General features: G+C 37.2%; 1 protein-coding gene across 1 annotated transcript; it reads right to left on the reverse strand.

Moving 5' to 3' along the window:
* Positions 1 to 765: 765 nt before the first annotated feature.
* On the reverse strand, positions 766 to 23700 carry LOC104401334 (transcription factor TFIIIB component B'' homolog; the record flags this gene model as incomplete). The annotated part of the gene is given in 26 exon segments (XM_010019985.1): positions 766 to 953; positions 1408 to 1627; positions 2319 to 2434; positions 4011 to 4209; positions 5342 to 5529; positions 6049 to 6265; positions 6951 to 7048; positions 7118 to 7120; positions 7600 to 7831; positions 8717 to 8799; positions 9214 to 9373; positions 9970 to 10046; positions 10214 to 10358; positions 10812 to 10888; positions 12531 to 12690; positions 13706 to 13883; positions 14206 to 14490; positions 16122 to 16265; positions 16660 to 16714; positions 17305 to 17399; positions 17965 to 18098; positions 18970 to 19113; positions 19507 to 19566; positions 20718 to 20828; positions 21409 to 21948; positions 23693 to 23700. Coding segments are annotated over 26 exon segments (3917 nt in total), but the record flags the coding sequence as incomplete, so codon positions are not given.
* Positions 23701 to 24126: the final 426 nt, after the last annotated feature.

Genomic DNA, 24126 nt, shown 5'->3' on the forward strand with positions numbered 1-24126 from the left:
AAGACCCTTCCAACCTCAAACATTCTGTGAAATTCTGCCACCACAGAAGCCAAGAGGATTGTATGGCAAGGCCCTTTTCTTGTTAGCACAAAGACTCTGGGATATGATTTCAATATAAGTTATGGAAGAGATTTTACATAGAGGCTCAGAGACAGACAGAAACTGGAAGCTCATTTCAGAAAACAGCAAAAGTAAATTGATCTGAGGCTGCTCTGTATCTGTTAAGATTGAACAAAATGTAGGTTATAACATAATCCAGAACTGTTACATCTAAATGGCTCTATCTGCCTCATATTGCACGTACATAAAAAGTACCCGCTCCTCCAAAGAACTAGGACACTGCACATTGTTGCATGAATGTCTCTTTCTGGAAATAGACAGCAAGCCTATTTCATGTTACTCTACCTATCACTTTGCAATTAAAGTGATTGAAAAAGTCACTGCTCAGTCTTCCTTTCAACAGCCCACATTTCTAGTGCATTGTACCCTAAGAATTGTACCCTGTCTGTGAAATTCAGACAGCTAGACTCTGATTATTTACTTCTACTCTCTCCTGCAAAGTACTTTCTAAAAAGGAAAACAACCTTGAGAAGAAGCCTGTTAAAAACTCTTATATTACCTAAGGATGCCACCTAGTGACCTTCGCAGTGTATCTAGTACAGCTCAGAAACTACACTTCAAAAAGCAAATGCTGGATGAAAACAACTGGGCAAATAAAAAAAGCTCTTCAAAAACTTTGTGTATTTTGCCAACAACAAACTTTACCTTTCTGCAGTATCCTGAATGATTCCTATTGTATCTTCAGATAGCTGTTGTTCTTGTTCTGCCTTATTGTGGCAGTTTGGTGATTTTTCAGGGGAACAGAGTGTTTCTGACTTCCTACTTTTCAGATTTATGTCTAGATTGTCATCCTTGACCAAACTCTCCACAGACAATGGTACTTCCATGTCATCCTTTCAGTTGAGGGGGAAGAAAACAAACAAACAAACAAAAAACCAAACAGAATTAGCACAATATATATCACCTGTAAAATAAAGCATTTCAAGTTATGATCAAGACCTTAACTTGAGACAAAATTTCTCTTAAACTTCCATGAGCAACAACCAAGGAGTTCAGAAGAAACCCAACAACAGAAATATGACACGTAGGTAACCTCATGTATCATGAACATGACTGAAATTTCAACGTTTAAGTGAGATCTTTAGATTTGATAACAGAAGTCTACATATTACCAATGTGTCACTAACAGAATTTTTGAAGACTTCACAATAGAGTGCAAATATTAAACAAGCATGTATTCTTATTAGTCCAAAATTAATTTATGCGCTTAAACAGCTTATTTGGATGTCCTAGTGCAGAACCAAGCATCAGAAAGTATAGTCAGAAACATCTGACCAGGATTCTTACTTTTGAGGAAGGAAGTTCCTCAGATTCTTCTACCATAGGCAGATTTTCTCCTTTATTTGCTTTTTCCTCAACTGGAGCAGCAAGTGTTCGTGCCACTGGAGATTCTTTTTCCCTATATGCTCTTTTTAGGTTCGGCCTAATTCTTGGAGATGCTTTCCTTATGAAATGTCCTGATCCCAGAGCACCCAGCTTGCCTTCTTGGGAAGTGGATTTTTCAGCACTAGTGAATTTAAAGCAAACAGACAAACCAAAAGAAAATTATGTCACTTGACTTTGGTTGAGAGAAGAAAAAAGCAATTCTGAATTGATTAAGTTTGAATCAACAGTTATACAAAAGGGTTAGAGACTGAAACACTGTTTCGTTTAAAATAGAGACAACTATCTTTTCAAATACATATTTCTTATTTTGAGCATTCATCATTAACATGCAAGGATGAATAAACAGATTTCTTTGTCAAGGTATTTTTAATAAAGCAAAAAGTTGTGTTGCTAACCACACCAACATCAAAGTACCTGCAGTCTAATACATGCTTAAGAGCTTGTTTTAACAAGAACAGCAGTAAAATAGAAGAGCACACTGGGATCAATAAGACAGATCTCTGACATTTTGCACAATTTTAACTTGTTACATGTTACTGATCACTGTATATGCAAATACAAACCAAATGAAAGAAAAGCCTAGTCCAAAAGATCGATGAGCTCATGCAGATCAAGCATGTACCAAATAAACAATGACAAGTAGTTCAGCTCAACTAAAAGTGTGCTCTGAAAACATGGGAAGAAGCTGCCTATAGGCACTGAACACTGGGAAAAGACAGGTAACAAGGAACAAAAGAATTAACATATGCGAAGGTGTCTCATGTACCACACAAAGTTTTTTCAAGTGCAGTTTTGATGAACTCTAGCCTCACCTGCTTTGTTCACACAATATGTTTTCAGAAATACAGGGCAGCTGAGGCACCTCTTGCTGTTCCTGTTCCACTTTGCTCAATACATCTGCTTGACACAATACTGCTTCATTTGTACCCTTTAATTTGCAATTAGAAAAAAAAAAGAAAAACCCCATGAAGAATAAGACAAGCAAGCAAGTTACTAAACTGAACTTGTATAAGAACATACAAACTACAGATCTCTGTGCTGTTTTACCAACCTGAATCAAGAAAAGAATCACCTTTTATTTATTGAGGGTAATCTGCCTAAGCACATAATTCAATTTACAGACAAGCATGAACCGAAAAGTCTTAGTCCTGGGCTACCTAGAATTAGGCTTTTAAATGCTATATGCACCCAAGCATTATGGGTTCTATTTAGCACAGTTCTATTTAGCATTCAATCAACTCTATGGAAACAAAACCCTTTGGCAAATGGAAAAACCTTTTAAAACTGGATACTGCAGAGCACAGCACAGACACATGCAAGCCACTATAACCTCATGTTCATAGGGCCTTGCTGTTTTTATTTGTGTATTTGCCACACTAATTCCACAAATAAGCCACTCAAACACATCCCTCAGCACTCCAGGTCCATGACAGCTTTATTAGTACAGAGGATCATCAGACCTGCTGTGGTTCTACAGATTTCCACAGCACAGGGGAGATGTATAAGCATGGTCCACAGGTCTAGAACAGCCAAAGCTAAATTGCAAACAACTATCTCAGTTAGGGGTTAGCTGACACTGCGGCACCGAGAGGGAGATTACAAATGCAGTGTACTTGTGCTCCTCTCTGGGAACATGGCACACAAGTACTCCAAGCCAGGACTACAGAGGTGCAAGAACAAAACAGCTCAAAAAAAAAAACCAACAACAAAAAACACTCAAAAAAAAAAAAAAAGGTCACTCTTAGAAAGCTTAGTCATGTTCGAGATCTAAGGCAAGTCTGTGCAGTCATGCCTACACCACTGGCATGAGCAACCCACAAAAGGGTTACAGAGATTTCATCATACTGGCATGGCTTTCAAGGATTTCAGTACCTTTCACAGTGCCTAGTAAAGTGTCTGTGGGGATACATGTAGGTGAATGACTCAGTTTACCTGTGTAAAGTAGAGGAGTGTCAGGGACTGTTGTGGTGAAGCTAAAGCTTACCAAATTAATAAGACATAAAAAAAAAAACCAAACAAAAACCACCAGGAAAATAGCTATCCTATACCTTCTCTTGATATTCTATACTAGATTCCTCAATACAGATTTGATTCATCCAAACAGGAAAGATAAACAGAGAAGCTAATATTTCTGTATTGTAATATAAATCACATCTTTATTCTAGCATTTACCTTAAATGCTGCATAATCCTTTTCTCTATAATGCAATCTGATCAAAATCAGATCTTCTTATTCCAGAAGACATTAATAGCATAAGTTGTAGACTTCACTGATTTCATCATACTGGATGGCTTTCAAGGATTAATACCTTTTACAGTGCTTAGTAAAGTGTCTGTTGAGGTACGTGCAACACCTCAACATACCAGGGCTTGGGGGTTTTTTTTCATCTAGTGTAGCATCTCTGCTTCATGGAATGAAATTTAGATGCTCTAATTTACGTTCATAAAATAGAACATGCAACTTGGAACCATGCTTTTGAACACAAAGCACTTACTAAGACTTACAATGAGAGTACTGGCAGACTCATCTTCTTGCAATACTGACTGCTCTGGTTCAGGAGTTTTCTCCATCTTCTTTTCTGGTATTTGTAATTCCTTCCTTACAACAGCTCTTACCAAGTTTGGCTTATACCTCTGGAATCTGCGCCGCACTAATTGGGCAGGTTGAAGAGGCGTTTGTTTATGTTCTCCAGTGCTATTTTTGCTATCAGTGCAAAGTCAGACAGAAAAAAAATAAACCCGCAATTTAATACAAAAGCACATCATTAACAAACACAGGTTCATTATACTTAAGTATAAAAAACAACTGAGTTTTTAAAAGAAACCATGTAAAAGTAAAGTTCTGCCGAGTTTAAGTTACAAACATAAAACTTGGTTTCACCATGTATTTCTGTCCTGGGTTCAGCTGCAGCAGTTATTTTTCTCCTTCTTAGTAGCTAGTGCAGTGCTGTGTTTTCTGCTTTAGTCTGAGAACAGTGCTGATAACACACCGATGTTTTTAGTTGTTACTCAGTAGTGCTTATGCCGACCAAGGACTTTTCAGTCTCTCATGCTCTGACATGAGAAGGGGCACAAAAAGCTGGGAGGGAGCAGAGACAGGACCCCTGACCTGAACTAGCCAAAGTGGTATTCCATACCACAGCACGTTACGCCCAGTATAGAAACGGGGGGGAGTCACCAGGAAAGGCAGATCGCTGCTTGGGTCGGGCTGGGTCCTGGTCAGCGGGTGCTGAGCAATTGTATTGTGCATCACTGCTGGTTATTGGGTTTTTTTTCCTTTCCCCTTTTAGTTTTATATTCTCTCCCCTTGTTATTCCCTCATCATTATTATTATTGGTGGTAGCAGTATTGGTTTTGTATTATACCTTAGTTACTGGACTGCTCTTATCTCAACCCATGGGGTTTACATTCTTTCAATTTTCCTACCCATCCCTCTAGGAGTCAGGGGGAAAGAAGTGGGGGAGTGACCGAGGAGCTGCTCCACAACAGAATTAATTAACTTACTGGAGGTATTAACTTACTGCCTGCCTATTACTATAAAGTCAAGTCAATTTTCACATGGTTTCTCTGATAGCAAACCAGTATTCCTCTGCTTACATTAAATGAATCTTGTGTTTCAGATGATGAAACAGCTGTAAAATGAATGCTCATTAATTTAATGTTTAGCATAGAAGTAACTGGAATTTTAGTATCACTAGTGTCAAATCTGTGAGAACTAAGATTTCATTCAGTATTTTTATTAGATTTTCTTTGCCAGTTGGCAATCTATTGACACGATTTCCTTTTAAAATATTTTCATTGTAGAAGTCATGAAACAAAAGTAGGTAAGCCCTTACTCTGTGTTAGTGGCTGAGGTGTCATCTTGGCTAATCTTGGGTAGACAAGACTTGAGTTCGCCATCCTCTGATCTTGAAAATTTCTTTGGGGACTTACAGCTTGGACTCTCAGAAACCTCCTGAGAGCCAACAGACTTCTCCTTTCCTAAGAGCTCCAATGATTGCAGGACTTGATGTTTTCCTACATCCTGAAAAAAGTAAACACAAGAACCAGGGAAAAGTCATAATACTAAACCAAAAGGAGACATGATGTCCAAAGTCCAGTACAATTAGTACAAAGTCCAGTACTAGTCACCCTCTGAAGTGTTCCCTGGAAAAAACCCTCTAACCTCTCACTAATAATTTCCTAGTCTTTCAAGGACAAATACAAAATTTGTTTATCTAAAACAAAATAGCTTGAAATCTATACTTCTTCTTTGCCATGTTCTATTAATACTTTTCTTTCTTCCCTGTCAGCTCTACAAGGCCACCTCAAGTCAGAAAGATGTTTGGACACATAACAAGATACAGAATGGAGGTAATCTTTTTCTCCTCACACACAACCAAGTAGAAAGTATAGGAGTTTTCATGTAGAAAAATTTAGCTTCTGAAAACGTGGATTCAAAAAATATTAACTTTGTATTTCTTAAATCATCAGTATTTAATTTCACAAACCCAAAAATTCAAATATAACTAAAAAAGGGGAAAAAAGAAAAAAAGTGCCTTACATCTGTATCAAGAAGGATGCCACATTCACTGTCACACTGTATCAAACTTCCTTCCTTGTTGGTATCTTCCTGTGATACACCTGTATTATTTACATCCAGCACTTTCTTCCTACTAGTTGTCGTTCTTAAATTTGGCTTTGGTCTCTGGAATCGACTCTTTAGTTGCCAAGCTGTTGATAGAACAGTTTTCTCCTCTTCCTTCTGAGGACCAGACTCCCTACAAAAACAAACAAAAAGAACAACTGAAGGCATAGGACAACAGTCGTTCTCCAAGTCATGAATGACATGCTTTTATGTATTTCTCTTCAATACAGTAGCCAAGTATAAAAAATCTTATCTTTCTTAAAAGAATAATAAAGTTAATTATATGGTGAAAAAAGATCCGAAAAAAGCACCTTGAACGCCATCAAAAACCTGTGTATCTTACAAATAGGTGAGCAAAGGTAAGTTAAAAAAAGATGCCATTTCAGAACAACTTGCGTGCATGCTTTGAGAGTATAAACATTTTAAAAATGCCTTTGTCTAATCATATTTAAAACTACCCAGTAGATTTACAGCACAGTTGTGGATTTTGAGTTCTTTTTAAAGGACAATTTAATAAAAAACCAAACCCTTTACATAAACACATAGGGACACATTGCTAGGACCAACATGGAGAAGATAACTATGGAACTGAGCATCAGGCTCACAGTCTAAAGATAAATCAATATCCAAGGGCATACATATTTAGTGCTTTTGAGCTCTTGGGGTTTTGTTTGTTTAAGTTTAGTATTGTCTTGATTAAACATCTCATTACAGATATAGAACTTGGTTTTAATGCTGAAGTTGAATGTAAAAATCAAGAATACCTAGGGATATCGGTGGTTTTGAACTACTTCTCTCCATTTAAAAAATAACCTTACCTTGTATTGAAATCTGGAACCTGTTTCAAGATATCTTACAATCCCTTTTCATTTTCATACCTTTCTGCTTCAGAGGACTTTTCCTGTATTGAGTTCATCTCAGAATCTGTAGAAACATCCCCTTCTAAAGTCACATTGCCTGGTTGAGTGTCTTCATGAACTGTCACATCCTAAACCGAAAAAGTTTCACTCTAAGATGAGAGTTGCTCAACCTCTCTTTTAGCAGAGCAAGTGGAAATGAAAACGTTTGTTTTAGTATCTCTTAGAAAAACACTCAAAAAGATGTCTCTTGCTTCCTGTGCATCCAACTAGATATTTTAAAAGTAAAAATTTCTTATTTTCCTATTAATTTTCTATCTGAAGTGGTCTCTTTTCCAAGAGATCGCCTTTCTCTGCACTTCTCTTTTCAGATCTGGTATCACAAATAACACAACCGAGTGAGATATAATCCATCTATCCATGTAAAATAAAACCCAAGTGCAAGCATGCGGGAATTTTATGACAATTCAGTTTATTCTGAAAGGATAAACAAAGCATGATAAGGCTATGCTTACAAATTGTCTGGTATGTACCCAGATCTTTGATACTAAAGGCTTCTACTTAGGACCTATCAAAACAGTGTGCCTAAGCAACTCGTCAGGAAACTTACATTTTCAAGGCACGGATCGTTGCTTTCATCCTTATGGTGTATCATATCTTTTTGTAGTTCTCCACCTTCAGTTTTCTCCTCTTCAGGAGCTTTTTCAGCTGTGAGGTCTTTCTGTCTTAGAACACTCCTTCCTAGATTTGGTTTTGGTCTCTGCAATCTGCCTCTCTTTAGAGGTGCTGGTTGCAGCACACTCTGTTTGCCATCTTGTTGTAAACCAGCTGTTTCATTAGACCTGGAAAAATATTTAAGATCCATAATTACATACCACATATGGAAGTGAGAGGAGACTTGGAGAAGTGATTTTTTTTTTCTTTTAAACAACATACACTTATCTAAAACAGAGCTATGCACTACTAACTTCATGAAATAGTAAGGTTAGAAGTATATCTGCTAGAGACTGAAAAAGTACCTGACAAGTTTAAACTTATGTTTGCCCTGTTCTTTTTCTTTTCCCACTGGAGACAGGATACCACACTAGACAGCCCTTTTTCTGACCCATAATGGCTCTTCTTGTATTCCTATCTGGTCTAGAGGCAGATGGACCTAATTTAATGAAGGGTTAAGAAATCACAAACATTCAGAAAACACATATATAACTTCATAATCTTACTAATGTAAAAATATCAGATACAAACTAGCCTTTTTTTAATCCCTCTCAAAACAATCTCTCCTGTAAAACATTTCTCCTGTTGCACTACAGCTGCCATTTCTCCACTGAAAAGAAATACAGGAAACACTTCTTAACATGTGCATTAAAATGCCAGTATGTTGGAATTTTTCCAATTGTTTAAATACTCAGCCACTGAAATTGACGCTTTTCAGTATTAAAGCTAGTAGAGAAGACTTGTTTTAGCTTTCAAGCGACTTTTTTCTGCGTGTATCATGACTGACACCTCATTTAAAAGCAATGCTTTTTTATTTTTTAATTTTTTTAAACCAAAAATATTTAATCTGTTTCATGCATTAAAAAGATTCCTATTCTTCCCTCAATTTTTGTTTTATTCCTGAAGTTTCTTCAGAAACTTCTCTAATTACAATAATATGTAATACTACCATAAGTGAAAAGGATGGCAAATTGTCGGAGAGTAGCATGTCTTCTCATTTTTCACATACTTACTGAGGCACTGTCTCCAGGACTTCATCACCTTTTTCTCCAGCTTCTTCACTGGTAGCATCAGACCTATTACTTCGGTCAGTGTTCTAAATAGAAATATAACATTAAGACATTAACTTTCCTACATTTATAAAGTACAGCATCACCGAACAGACTAGGTAACTGTCCGTAACAGGATACAAAGTGGATTGCTTGTGACGGACAGAGACAGTTACAGGGGTACATTTCACACAGTCAGAAAGGTGCAGTAAAATCTCTATCAAACAACTAAAGCTGTATTTGCTTCAGGACCTGAAAGATTATTGGCATCTACTGTTCGAATGACAAGCTCCAGCTTAGCTGAGGCCTCTAAACAGTGCCACACTGTCACTGCAGGTTAAGTTAAGTGGCTGATTCCTGGTCATACTCAGGGGAAGAAAATTAAAAAGATAACATTGCTATTCTATCCAGCAACTTTTTAGCTAACACATTATCTCCAGCTAACTTACTCTATTAAATACCTTTTCGGTTTCCTCCTCAGGCTGTGGATGAGACACTGTATCATTTCCTGCATCTTTTTCAGGCTCTTCTTTCTTTCCAGATGCTCTTGTAATATTAGGCTTAAATCTCTGTCGACATCCTCTAACTATTGCCTTTGCAATTACATTTTTTTCAGGTTCTCTGCACAAAGGATCCACAACAGTGACATTTACTCCACAATATTCAAGTCTATGTAATATTCAATGACTTGCACAGCTGTCTTTAGTGTAAGTGGGTTGTCTTTGGAAGGATTTGCACAAACTTATGCAAGTTTCCTCACAAAAGAGCCAAACTTTCTTTAGTCTTACAGAGTGTAGAAACTCAATTTATCTACCTAAGAAAAAAGTATGAAGTTAGCACACAGGGGAGGAATCTAACTAGACTGTATACCACAGGTGCTGCTTCTGCAAGTGTCAGAAGCAGAGCTATTATCTGGCAACTGAGGCTGGGAGGAAGGCAAAGGCATAGTTATCACTTCTCCCTCTACCTCCTGCCAAATTTCAAGCACAGTTTGTACTTCATAAAGTAATGCTTTCCTCAAATTCCCAAAAAAATAAGCACATGCCTTCTACCACAGTACCACCTGATACCATCCAACAAAATTCCGAAGTCAAATTTAAGATTCATATTAAAACTTCACAATTACTGTTGTCTTTTTGTAAAAGCGCCATGTAGAATAAATCAACAATTATGGTTAGTTCATTCCAGAAGACTGGAAAAGCAATCTCAATACTTACTCAGATTTAGTACCCAAAGCCATGTTCTCTACTTCTGTGGCTTCGTTCCTCCTTCTGCTACTGTCTTCCTCAGAGCACTGGAATTGAGGCAAGGAATATTACTCTTGGACAAGTGTGCAGATATCTCAGAAGCAGTACTCAGAATACTACTTATTAGACTGTAGCTGGTCCACAGTACCAGCACTGATGAAAACCAATACTGCATCAAGAGCATAGCATATTAAGCAATGCTCCTCCTTCTGACCTTTTCATCAGCATTCACAAGGTTCAAAGATGAAGTCTCAGCCTCCGTCTTCTTTTGTGTTGATGCTTCTCTCCTTACAGATGATCTCACTAAATTGGGTTTAGGTCTTTGCAAACGCCTTCTGCCTGCTGGCATGTCAGTTTTCCTTATGATGTAAAAAGAGGTGGTATATATTATTACCAAAGAGAAACTTGAAGTCTTATATGATCCAAGACGTACTTCAAGAACACCACAGACTGCATAGGTAATGCAGCAATAACCTTAAAAAAAACACATAACATCTTTCTGATATTAGAAAATATGCTGCTTAACGCAGAGTGTCAAATAAACTTTGCTGGCTTTCAGTGGAATCTACTTTCAAATGTTTGAATGAAGCTCTACTGTTGCTATTGTAGTGGGGCTAGCTTTTTCCTAAGCTTATTTAAGTCCTCCCCGTCATTCCCACATAAAATTTTGTATCTCGGTCAAAGCATTGCTACTCAAAAGTTATCACGATCTACCATCCAGTCCAGCATACGGTGGTCAATTAGAACTGTATCCAAATCAAGTAAATACAGGTTAAGCTCAAGTAAATTCAAGGAAAAATACCTTTACTTACATGACTTCAGATTGAGAATCGCTTTCTGATGTACTCTGCTTTTCATCCGGTCTTTGTAAGCCATGCATGTCTTTGTTCTGAATAAGGAAAAAAAATACAGAAAGGAACTGATAAATGTAGACTTCTTCCTGTAATGTAAAAAAAAAAAAGCAGAAACAAGAATATGGTTCACAGAATGTTTGAGGTTGGAAGGGTCTTCTGGAGATCATCTGCTCACACAGGGCCACCTATAGCTGGTTGCTCAATACCCTGCCCAAATGCCTTTTGATTATTGCCAAAGATGGAGACTCCACGGTCTCTCTGGGTAACTGTGCCAGTGCTCAATTACACTGGAAAAGTATTTTCCACTGTATTTTCCACTATTCAGAAGGATCCTCTTGTGTTTCAGTTTGTGCCCATTGCCTCTGGTCCTGTCACTGGGCACCACTGATAGAGCCCGGCTCCGTCTTCTTTGCACCCTGCATTTAGGTTTTTATACAGCTGTTGAAGAGATCCCCCTGAGCCTTCTCTTTCTCCAGGCTGAACTGTTCATTTCATCATAAGAGAGATTCCATTAGTCTTTTTTGCATCCAGGGCACATTGCTGGCTCATGCTCAATTTGGTGTGCACCAGGACTCCTGGGTTTCTTCTCTACCCTGCTGCTTCTCATCTGGGTGGCCCCCACCATGTCCTGGTGCCTGGGGTTGTTCCTCCCCAGGTGCAGGACTTTGCACCTCCCCTTGTTGAACTTCATGGGATTCCAGTCAGCCCATTTCTCCAGCCTCTCCAGGTCCTTCTGGATGGCGGCACAACCTTCTGGTGTATCAGCAGCTACTCCTGGTTCTGTGTAATCTGCAAATTTGCTGAGGGTACACTCCGCCCCATCATCCAGATCATGAGAGAGGAATATTTGGCATTATAAACAAGCATAGCTTTGAAAAGATAACCAGGAACACCATAAATATGAACAGAAATGTAACAATGGAAGTATAGTTCATATCAAACTACCAGCTATCATCTTTAAACAATCCAAAGAATACACTTTTTAAGTTAAGTAAACAAAGGAATGAACTCTCATCTTTAGTATGCAATTCACCACAACAGTACAGATGAATGCAGTAAAGCAGCTAGACAAACTCACAAGCAGGAGGTGCATCAAGGGCTTGAAAAGAAGCCAGACACAATCTCAGAAGGTTCCTAAACTGCTGGACCTGATTAGACTGTACTCAAAGGAAGATCATTCAGTCTTGGTCCAGTTTCTTACATCTTTCCTGAAACCTCTCAAGGGAGCCAGTACCAGTGGACAAGGGTTTATAAAGGTTTCCATCCTGAGGTAGCATGAACAACTGAATTGCTCATCCTTCTCAAACCAGTTTCCAACACTGTGCTAGTAAGCACAGGACAGCAAAATCTTGCCCTTAAGTACTACCATTGATATTATACTGCTTCACTTGTGAATAATTAAACTATGCAGCTGTTTAAATTGTCTATGAGATAAGCCAAGCATGCACAGATACTCTCTGAATAAATGTAATGCAGCAGACAACTCAGTAAAGCCAACCAAATTGGTAATATTTAAATTTTGGTGATGTTCTCAGACTTGTTGCCTTTTTTCTGCTAGTGGTAAAACCATCACAAAAACAGGCAAAGAAAAGGGCTTTGATCTACAAAAACACTATAATGGTTAAGAGGAATTGCTTAAGAAGTAAGAACTACATTAAAAAAAAGAAAAAAAAACACCTTTGTTTCTCTAGTTTCTTCAGATTGTCTTTCTTTGCTTCTGATCTTTGAAACTGGTAAGTCTGAAATCTGGCTTTCCTGTGATGTATCATCTCTAGTATCCAGGATGCTCAGTTTAGCAGGTTCCATTTCTAGTATAACTTCATTGCTATCTTCAAAGCTGAAGTCAATAAAAGCACACAAAACCATATTAGTGTATTTTAATTTAAAAAGCATTATTCTTTACAGATAGGTCAAGTTCCACAAAAAATATGCAAATTTCACATTACTTATGTGTTTCAGAGTATCTGAGAAGTTTTTGTGATATTTGCAGGATACGAGCTTTAAAACAACTTTTGTAATACTATTACAAGAAGATGTTAAAATCCCATCTGATTATTAGAGCAGGCTTTAATATAAACTGTACGCAGAAACCTTTTTTCCCCTGATTTTCTGTAACACTCTATATTATAGAGTTCAAAGACAAATCTGTTCCTTCATATGATTCCAATGAGGTATTAAAGCACATAAAATTTTCTGGGAATCTGTATGAAATAATAAGCAGTACAATACAGCTAAATACAACAATTAACACATTAAATTCTGAAGCAGCAGTAACAGCTTCATAACGACTTCTTAGATTTACCACTTCCTTATATAACAAGTTTAATAAACATTCAACAAGTGAATAAACATAACCCTTTCTAGTAAAATAATGTCCAAAATTGAAAACAAAAGCTTGCTCCGCACCCAGATTCTGCACAAATAAAGTCCAAGCAACATACCTTTCCCACAAGAAACATCTTACTGAAAACAGATATAAATTCCAAGTGTATAGCAACACTACTTAGCAACATTACCAAGCAGTGCTTTAAAAGAAATATCAGGAGTTAGGATAAGCCAATAGCGTCCATGAACACTCCAAAAAGTGAAGCAGTTTTGGATGGGATTTTAGTATTAACATAAATAAATTTTACAAGGACAGCCCATCAGGGCAGAAAATACACTAAGAGTGTAAATTGAAAACAGTTTCTGAAAACCCAGTGATGGTCCCCAAATACCAAAAAACCCTGCCCATTCTGTGCCAGTTAACATGATGATAAGCATGAATAAAACCAGTATTGAAACTCTGAACTGTTCTTATTTTGCCTAAGCTTTTAAGACTTTAAAAGATAACCTAAGATTTTAAACATTACCTGCATAAATTGACATCACTTTCTCTCTCCATTGTGTCATCCACTGGTAAAAGGGACTCTGATCTCTCTTCCTCTGTAACAGCAGTCTCATCTTGTTTTCCTTCCGTAACACTGTCCAATTCTTCTCTACAGGTAGCATGATCATCTTTCTTTGCATCACATACCACGCTTTTTTCTGCTACTGAATAAAAATTACATCAATTTGGACATTCTGGTCAAATCTTAGAATTCCAATTTTCAAATCCTAGCTACAGTGAAGCAAGATTTAGTTTAAGAGAAAAAAATCCCAGCAGAAAATGCCTAAACGTTAAGATTTAAGAGAACTGTTCTCAGCTAAAATGAAGTATGTATTTAGTATGAAAGCTGATTTTGAAAAGCATTGTTCCGCAACCTCCCAACATAGATCAGTGATATAAATCAAAACTCAAGTTCTCATTTTTTAAGTTTGCAATGTCTTTATATAAAATTTATATTTGAAAGTGAGCATTTTTGCCTCTTACTTTTCTTAGGGGACTTCCCTTCCTCAGCAATTTTTGGAGGGACAGCCATTTCTTCTGGAAGATTCTCTCTTTCCTGTTCAAGATCATCTTTTTTCTTCTTCTTTCTCTTCTTTTTCACTAACACTGGCTCTAATGCAGCCTGTTCTTCTGCCTGTTCAGAAATGCCCAAAGATTCCTCATTTTCTTTCTCAGCTGTCACAGCATCTGCTTCTGTTTCTGCACCAGAAATTCTGGCTTCCTGAGAATCATCTTGATCATTAGCAGCTTCTGTGCTGGCAGCTTTTGCTATTCAGACAAAATAGTTCCTGGTTAATAGACTGGTGAAGTATTAGGCAACATAAACGGCAAAGGTATCTCCACTAGCAACATCTTGTTAATCCATACATCACTGCAAATATACTGCCAGGAAAACGAGCAGGACCATAAGAAGTCAGTCACTGACTTACCAGAAAAGATTCAGCATAGATTAACTTCAACAGTAAACACGTTCTGCACATGGAACAACACTTCACCAGGGTAGTCAATATATGATATAAAGCCAATTTAGTAAATATTCTTGTTCCTATACTTTTTAACAGGTTGCACAGCCACCAGGAAAAGTAGGTATTGCTATTCCTGAAAAGAATTGTATCTCTTCAGAAAGAAGTGATGATAGTTGCAGAAAGTATGCCATGAAAAAGCAATTTTAATCATTTAATTTTTTAATCAATAAAGGTATAGTAGTTAGTAATTTCTTATTTACACAAGAAAGCTAAATTATTATTTAGTTAATAACTCACAAATTTTCTTCTGGGTTTAACAAGTTTCTAAAATTCTCTTCCTTCTCCTTTTTAGGATATTTTGTCTTGATCTTGTTATTTATGCAGAACATTAACCAACAAGAACCTTTCCCTATTCTTACACAAATTTGTTCCCCAGTAATTACAAATTCCAAAAGGCAAGAGAAGTAGAAAGGCATACTCACATTCCTTTACACATAAAGTACCTTTAAACTACCACTGAAGTCTACGAACAGAATTTCTATATGTGGCTCTAAGTCCTAATAGGTGGAACATTTTACTTAATCAAATCTGAAATCAAGAAAAGCAGGAACTATGTCAATTTTAACACCTAAAAACCAATGTAGCTTCATAGCTAGCATCCCCTTTAAAAAGGTTGTTCACTTGTTTGTTCCACAATACTACTTAGGAAGAAAATGGGCTCTTGTGGAACAAACAAATGAACAACCCCAGAGAATTAGCAGGGAATTTACGAAATGGTGTCACTATAACTGTTTCTAATTTAAGCACATCTCTGAAAAGTCGCTTCAAAGGTACTGAGGTAATAAAAACACTATATGGTGATCAACAGTAATTAAACATAATCTTTACCGTTTATTTTGAACAGACCAGAAAACTAAAACAACTCTTATAAGACTTCTTGAAAAGAATCACACCATTCAGATTTAGGGAGTCAAACTATAATTAAAGGAGAACCAGAGCCCTCGAAAAAAGAGAGTTTTAAGGGTAAGAAGAATTTAAATTAAAAGTCACGAAACAGCCTTGCCAAAAATACAGTTTTAGCCCAAGGATTCTAAAAGTGAATTTGTTAGCAACTCATAGAGATACTTATCAACTGTTAAATTAGAATATCCTGTTTAGAGTATCAGTGCTTCAGACTGTGGAAGAGCACTAATTTCAGGGTGGTCTTAGATTCCTGTCCAGAGAAAACTCATCTTAGGAAAGGGGCTGCTACCAGTTATTATCATCCCACACGTCAGTAAACTACACCTGAAAAAGTTACACTATGAAGCCAGGATCCTCTTCCCCTGTCTGCTACAAGGAATGAAAAGATTCCCTACGCGATTTTTCCCCTGCTGGCAACACATTACTGACCACTGCTCTGCAAATGCTATCTTAAGCATTCTTCTGATGTACCTTTTGGCTTCTTCCGAGGCCTTGGTGGCTTCTTTTCCCTTGGCTTCTGGCTTTTAACGGTCTTATGCTTCCTCTTTTCCTCATCTGCTAAGACCTTCTCAAGCAGCTGGGCAAAGAATTCAAAGTCAAAAGGCCGCTTTTCTTCTGTAAGATTAAAGCAAACAGAAAATACATCAAAGTCAATAATTTTTCCAAGTTTTTGCTTTGTAAAATAATCAGTGGTACATGTTATGATCCTAAAAAGCAAAGGTTATATAAATTTAAACAGAATATTCTTTCTTAAAATAATTTCTGTATCACTTGAGCAGGGACTAGAGTTGACATATATATAGATTATGGTAGCTTGGGTTTGAAAACAAATAGTAATAAGGTTACAGCACTTAGCAGTTTAGAAAATTGAAGAAGTGATGCTACAATACACGAATTGTACAATAATGTCAAATAATGTATTAACATGCTGCTCTAGGACTTACATATGAAAAAACACAACTACAATTTAATGACTCATTGTAGGGCAGGGTACATTTACTTTACTTACTGAAAGCTTTGTCTATCCTCCATCCATTAGCTTTTTCCTCACGTTTGAACTTGTTCTAAAAGCAAGGGTATAATTGTCCTTTTTAGTAACATTATACTGTACAAAAAAGTAGATCAAGATAAGCCTTCAATGCAACAAATTTTCTACCAACCAAAGTTGTTAGAACTCACAAGCGCACTCACAGAACACAAGTTTATAATTAGATATAAAATCTGTCACCAATAGATAACACTAGTCACAATTTTATTTTTTTTTATTTTCAACATTTTTGTCCTTACTTCACATCTAAGCAGGGTTTGAAATATCAATGAGTTTCCCAGGCGGATACCATGAAAGAGGCCACACAGGCGACCCTCACCAAACATCCAATTATGCTTATCAGCATTCTTCAATTAAAAGAAAAGAGAAACAAACTGTGTCTAGGTATGCTAGATTTACTGAATATGTTGACTGGAATTCAACCCAGCATATTAATGTTTCAGACACTTAATATCTCTTGGGAACAGGTATTAAAGAAGGCATTGCTATAGATCCAATTAACATCAAAATTATGAATACTAATAGAGGAAGCATAGGAATAGCAAATGAGAAAAAGAAAAGTGAAAACAAACATCTACTTGCTTTACTGACTGCTTTAATTTTTACCTTAATTTCTGCTCTGGCTCTATGAGGAAACAGCCGTCCAATCAAGGAAAAGTCTGTTCCTACCATACTGATTGCTAAAAAGAACATGTCTGTTTCTGGAGTGGGGGGAAAAAAAAGAAAGAAAAAAGATTCACATACTTAGGTATTCAGTTAACCATTCTTCTTGCTACCTAAAATAAAAACACCAAACTTAATGCAACAAGATCAATAACTTTAAGGATATCTACTGTTGCTACAAGTTCAGCTCAGCTGGAATATGCGTATTATTTCACCTAAGTACCTCTAATAACATTGCTGAGTGACCTCTTAACAAAAAGAACTCTCTAATTTGTCATAAAACTGCAGAACATGAAAAGAGAATCCAGAATCCAAAATTACACTTTTGATAACGCAGACCAGCATTTTCACAGTGCCTAAATATCCATGACAGAAGGAAATCAGGGACAGCATTCACATCACAAGGCATTTGATTTCTTAAAAAAGCCAGTTTTCACAGTAAGCATCAGAGCTCTACTTATTCTAAGAGTTTGGAGGGTTGAGACTATGTCACACAAACAGATCCGTTTACTCCACTACAAATAAAAATTGTTGAGTACAAAGCATAAATGGAAAACTGAGATTTTTTTGCAGACTCAAAACTTGAACCCAAAATATGCTCACCTTTATTTGACCATGGTTTTGTGTAAAAACTTCTCCTGAAGCTCGAATACGTAGTTGTAGAGCCACGTTCAAAGATAGGGTCATTTTCTTCTACAACACATGGACCTTTTGTTCTTAGAACTTCTACAGTTAAACTGGAAAAGCAAACACACACAGAAACTTACCTGAAAATAATGCTAACAAGACATACTAAATATTTACAGGCCAGCCACAAATCAGAGTTTGTACTGTGTAACCAGGTTTAATAATTACATTAACATGCATTTTAATGAGACAATGCAGCAAAAACTCATTATCCTAACCCAGCCTGTAAACATACATATGATTTTTGTAAGATACAGTATAGACAGGCATAATTAAATAACTTAAATAAAAGAAAAATACTGTCTTTTTAACATTCAAGAAAATTGTTTTGCAAAACCACAAGAGCCTCTCCATATCCTTTTTGAATACTTTCAAATTCTTTCACCAGGACTGCTCTAACCTTGGCCTAAATCTCATGCTAATAATACATCTGGGGAACTCAATAATTTGATAATCATTACTTTTAAAAAGCCATATTCTAAGCAAAGTTACTGAAAACAGATTAATAAATATATATTTACATAAACATATAAAGCAGCAACACGCAAGATGCAAAGCTGGAGCAAGTCATACTGACAGCCAAATTACAGTAAGCAGACATGCATACTGTGAGAAACAAAGTTAACTAAAAAGTAGACATTTGGAAGTTTGACGATTATTCAGTATTTGTTCACTATAACAAAATATGACGTCTTCCTTTCTATCTCCTTCTCCAAAAACATTTCTTTTAGAGAAAGTCTGCCACAACTGCTGCTCATATTTTGCCACATATTTGTACTGTTTCCTAAGTTAGGACAGTTCAACTCTCAACAGAAACACACTCACTCGCATTTGTCTCCATCCAAAGTAACTGTTCTGTATTCACAAACTAAGCAGCAATGTACTGTATATTGTGCATGAGTCAGGGACAGAATTTTTTACCTTTCTTCATCCAGAATAATTGAACCATCTTCTGCTACTTTCACACGAGGAACTAGAAGTGGACCATCCTGACTCTCCTCCCCATTCTCTGCTTCCTCATCTTCCTCCTCATCTTCATGATCAGGAGTACTTTTCTCTTCTTGTCTAAAATTTTAATAGATGAAGCAAAAATACTAGTTTTGTTAGTGTTTTGAATGGTTTCTCCGTATGCCAAACATTTAACCATTTAATGAACCACCCAGCAATTCACACCATCAGCAAGTTAGTCAGCATATAAATGCTAGAATCTGCTTTTCATTCTATTGTAAAATAGACAAATCCAAAAAGCAAAATGCTCTTTAACCACTCTCCCGTCCCAAATTACAATTTGTTATAAATACGGGCTGTGATATTCAAACAGTGTAAAAAAAAAAAAACGAACCCCCAAAAACCCCCTACACTTAGTATCACCACAGAAACGGGGCGGGGGGGGAGGTGGGTGGGTTTCTAACAACATCAGAAAACTTTTTGACCATAAGTATTTCCATCATCACTTACTCTTTCATTTGATTCAGTGCAGAACTTTTTTCTGTTCTCTTTTCTTCTGCCAGTGAAGACCTAGAATTTTACAAAAAGGTAGAGATGAATGTTTGTACAGATAGATTCCTGCTTCATTCCACAAAATATGCTTTATTGGGTAACAGACAAAAAAACACAAAGGTTTTTTTCCAGTTCTCTGTACAACATCTAGACTTAAGTCTAGCTGAAAACCACCACTGCGCAATGAATTCTGTGGGCTTTTTTTGTATAATCAAGGAGAAAAAAAGATATTTCAAGCAGCAATCCACTGTAAAGGTACAGAGAATGTGAGAGCATCTAGTTCATTACCTGCTTAAGGATTTTTCAGTGTAAAAAAAACCAAAACAAAACAAAACAAGGGAAGTGATAACTATCACACAGAAGCACAGAAACATTAACAAGCAGGTGGTAACAGACAATAGCAGAAAACTGGTCTGCTACTGAGAGGAAGAACAGGACTTAGATAGCTGTACTTCTGCTTATGTGGCTTTTTTTGGTAGGTACAGCAAAAAAAGGCCGTGCCTCTGCCTGTGGCAGTCTGTGCAAGCCAGCTATGTTAGCATTCCCTGTGTATATGCAGTTCTGGGATTCTCACTCAGCCTTGCTACTAGCAAAATGTGTAAAGGGAACAGAGTAGCTATATCCATGAAGCTGGAACGGAGAGACCTCAGGGGTCTTACTGTGCATTTTGCACTTCAGCAGCTGGGATGGCGAAATGCTTAGCTTCATGTAGTCCACTAGGTTGGGCAGGCAGTCATAACGTCCCTAGAAGCCATAACTAAAAGTTTAACAGCAGCTAATAAAACAAAACCAAAACACAACGAAACAAAAAAACAAACCAAACAAGAAAAATCAATCAATCAAACAAACAAACAAAAAGAAAAAAACCCCACAAAACAAAACAAACAAAAAACCACAAAAATTATTTCTATTATTCTGCATTTGTACAGAGACAAATCAACACTGGGGACAGGTTCATGTTTTCATATTTCAATTAGTATGGTAATCTCCATTCTTATTTCTGTATGAAGACTGAGTAGATGTGCAAATGTCTAACAGCTTTTGTTACCATTGCAACAATACTGCATCTAAGACTCCAGATTTAAGAATTTTCATTTTCACATCTATTAAATCAGTAGAAAAAAGAAAAATAATTTAACCTAAGGAAAGAGAAAAATAATCATACTTACTTCATAGGATTGTTTTCTGGTAGATAGTATATCAAGTCTCTCATGGTCATTTTAGAACGATCTGGTGGAGAACGTCCCTCAATTACTGGAGGCCTGTGTTTCAACTGTTTCCACACAAAAAGAGAAAAACACCCTTAAATTCACACTGAAAGTACTTTATATTTCCCAAATGAATATTTTTATTTGTTTAGAGAGCACCTTATTCAGGAAGGTTTATTGTTCCCACCCTTCCCTCCAACAACTGAAGTAAGATTACCTTAAAAGCGTCCCTTTGTCAGAGAGGACCCCAACAGACCTTAAGTAACTTACCCTTTCAAGAGAAATTCAGTACTTGGCACAAGTGAAAAGTTATTAAAAATTACAGAACTTAGTCAACAATCGAGGTGAAAAGATAAGAGGGCCCCAAATACCAAGCTTCTTAACCATACTTCCCAACTGTGAAACTTACCACAGGTTTCATACCAAAAACGCTTATGGGGCTAATCAAAAGATACACAATAACTGTGTTATGAGGGAACACAGTGCTACTACTGCTTATAAACAGACTAAATCCATACAGCTATGAGAACACAGACTATTAGCAGTAAGCAACTAATGATCATCAGGAAAGATCTCTGCAAAGAGATAACGTGTTAGGTGCATCACACAATTGCCCTTCACAGATCAGCACTACTGAACACAGAGGCTTACCATCCGCTCTTTCTTCAGCTCTTCTTTAAGCATTTCTCTTAACTTCCGAGCTTTGAGGATCCTTTCACGGTCAGAACATACTCGTTTCTCTTTTACAGGAGCAGGATTCACAGGTAGCTTTTCCTCTTGTGGTCCTGATCTTTCCTGTGTTGGTCTCTCCTTGAGTGGGGAGGGTACATTCTTCTGCAAGGTATCATCATTTTTTTGAGCAGTTACATCTACAGTTTGCTCTTTGTTTGCTGATTTTTTTAGTGGGGAAAACTGTGGCACTTGTGGTACAGGTATTTTCTTTTCAGGCAGCATAGGAGACTTTAAAGAGCTTTCAACATTACTCTCCTCTGATGGAGACGAATCCTTCTGAAGTGAAGCACTGCCTTCAGGAGCCTGTGATGCTTGCCTCAGAGGTTTTGATGCTAAACGCTGCGCAGATGAAGGCCCAGCTCTCGGTTTCAGATTGGGCACAGTGGAAATACGTTTTCTTCTCTGCATAGGCATCTCTGTAGGTTTACTAGCTTCTCCAGCACCATCAGCCTTGACATCACTGGAAAATTTAAAGGAGTATTCTGAAATACTTTAGAGCAACAGATTCGTAACTCAGACTTTCAGTATATGTTTATGCACCAGTCAGTAAGAATGCAGTGCTAGAGAGAAAAACAGAGTTACATAGAAGCCGCCACACTAGAACCAACCTGTAGCTGGAACCTCCTCACAAACTAACCAGCTTCAAGAACTGGTATATTATTTTCTAATATTAATTATCAATGTCACTGTTACAAGATAGTTGCCTAGTAATGCTAAACCCACGTGTTCCTTTCCCCCCACCCTGTTTTTTGAAAGGCTCTCTACTCTCTGCTGAGAACACCAAACATCATAGTACCTACTAAGAATATTCCAATAAAGCTATACACAACAAGTAATTTGATGATTTTTATAACTATCTATCTGAACACATGTATTTACATTTGTAAATACATGATATGTAAACTGTGAATTCCAAAAAAAACCTTCGGCAGTCATACTGGCTGCTGCTACGCTACTGCTTATGCTTAATACATCAAAAGTAGCCTTTTAAAAGCAAAAAAATTCAGCTTTCCTGGAAAGCTTTCTTAAGTATTTTTCCATCCCTTATGCAGAAATCATTTTCAAAGTGCAAGCAAAATTGCCTACCACTACAATCTTCCTAAATCTGCAGACTCCTGCAGCATTTGGCTCTTTGGCTGTTGTTTACAGTAAGGCAGCATAGAATCATAACTGAGTCATAAAGAGTTCTTTTTAATTTTACATTGGACCTATGCCTTGTACCTAAGGACAACCACACCCATGGTTCACTCAGCCATCATCAAAGAGAGTCAGAAGGAAATGCCTTGGAAGAAATAGAGGAGCATAAACCTGCAGAGAAACTTTCCCAGATCCTCTCCAGCTACTGTCTACTACTCAGGCAAATGCTGCAGATGATGTTTTTTGTATTTAACAGCTTCTCTTAAATGTCTGAATCAATTTGTCCTACACTGTGAGTTCATATACATTTTTAGTGCACAGAACATCCCTCAGCAAGGAGTTCAGCAGCCTTACTACCTGGTGCCTGTCTTGAACGAGATCCTTTCAGGTTCCATTCAACACCCTCTGGTTTTTGTACGGCAAGAGACAGTGGAAAGCAATTCTTTGTTCATCTTCTCTGCACCACCTGTGTTTTGTTGAGTTTTAAATCAGAGTGCCACACTAGATTTCTGCACAGTTAAATACAATTTAGCAGATACACAAAGATGCAGCAAATTACTGTATTTAAAAAAAAAAATTAAAATCTTACGCTCAGAGAATTTTCACTTTCCTGATAATCAACAGAACGTATTAGCCATTTAGAAAACAAAACAAAGGAAAGTAACTTATACTACAAACACAGGTTTGAGCAGTTATGAAGGGACACCTTAGGTTGGAACGATAAATATGCAAGATATTTTCACATTTGACTTTACTTTTCTTGCAGACTACACAACAAACACATTGTGCAGTATGTCACCAACTACTGCACTCAGGAAACCAAATTGTGTGACCCTCAAATCCACTCTTCCTTAATCTTCAGACACAGCCATGCAGTCAATCTTTAAAATGCACCATCTAGAGACAGCTCCTCAAAAAACTAATGCTGCCTACTCTGCGGTAAATCCCTAGGCCTGCTTTCTCCTATTTGGTTGCTATACACCTTCAAAAGCAACCAAAAACTAAGAACCAGCTATACAGTGCAGTTTAGGGTGACCAAACAGAGGCAAGAAGGCAGCAGCACTCACCTGCGCATTTTCTACCTGCCCCAGGACTAAAAGTTCCCCTGAGACTCCCACAGCAGTTTTATGCTGGATATTACTTTCTCTGCCCAGCTGACCTGTGAAACCCACCACAGCATTCCAATGTGTCTCTTCTTGTAAGTGCATCATTTTTCCAAACCTGCACTTCACCACAGAAGCTCCTTCCCAGCCACATCCCATACATGTCTCTGCACTGGCAAGCTGAAGAGGTTTGTACGCTACATTCACCATGAACAACTTCCATCACAAACTGTCTGAAGTTTCTTATAACTGCTGCACTTTTTCCTTAAAACAGCAGGATGTGGTTTTGTGGATTTGTACAACTGGGTATCTTCCACATTTATTGAGTAAAACATTTTTCAAGCCTGTTACTTAGATGGCAAAGGTCTATTTTTCAAGCCATGTGAACAGATCCCTTA

This window comes from Nestor notabilis, unplaced genomic scaffold, assembly GCF_000696875.1.
Source record: "Nestor notabilis isolate BGI_N333 unplaced genomic scaffold, ASM69687v1 scaffold13678, whole genome shotgun sequence".
NCBI lineage: Eukaryota > Metazoa > Chordata > Aves > Psittaciformes > Psittacidae > Nestor > Nestor notabilis.